The sequence below is a fragment of the Echinops telfairi genome, unplaced genomic scaffold (assembly GCF_000313985.2).
Source record: "Echinops telfairi isolate 266 unplaced genomic scaffold, ASM31398v2 ScPeMD7_12;HRSCAF=54, whole genome shotgun sequence".
NCBI lineage: Eukaryota > Metazoa > Chordata > Mammalia > Afrosoricida > Tenrecidae > Echinops > Echinops telfairi.
The window spans coordinates 901,922-902,189 of NW_022103909.1; the positions used below are offsets into that span (position 1 = coordinate 901,922).

Sequence of the window (268 nt, forward strand, 5' to 3'; positions counted from 1 at the left end):
ACAGGGAGCGTGCCAGCTGGGAGGAGCCTGCCAATGTGGCCTCTCACCTCTCTCCGCAGCCATGGTCTCCTCCTCTTCCGGGGGCACAGGCTACAGTGGGGGCGGAGGCCTCTGCGTGGGCAGCGGCGGCTATAGCGGCGGGCTGTGCTATGGCGGGGGCACCAGTGGCTTCAGTTCCACCAGCAGCCGTGGCACGGGCGGCGGCAGCAGCTCCAGCATGCGCATCATCACCAAGACCTCGTCCACCAAGAAGAGTTACAGGAGCTAA

The 268-nt window shown here is 66.0% G+C and overlaps 1 protein-coding gene across 1 annotated transcript in view; it reads left to right on the forward strand.

Moving 5' to 3' along the window:
- The window catches only part of LOC101657334 (keratin, type II cytoskeletal 5-like), a 10,709-nt gene extending 10,441 nt beyond the window's left edge, over positions 1-268 (forward strand). Inside the window, exon 9 of the mRNA XM_004711359.2 lies at positions 60-268. Within this exon, the coding sequence (XP_004711416.1) occupies positions 60-268 (209 nt within the window). The remainder of the gene's footprint in view (positions 1-59) is intronic.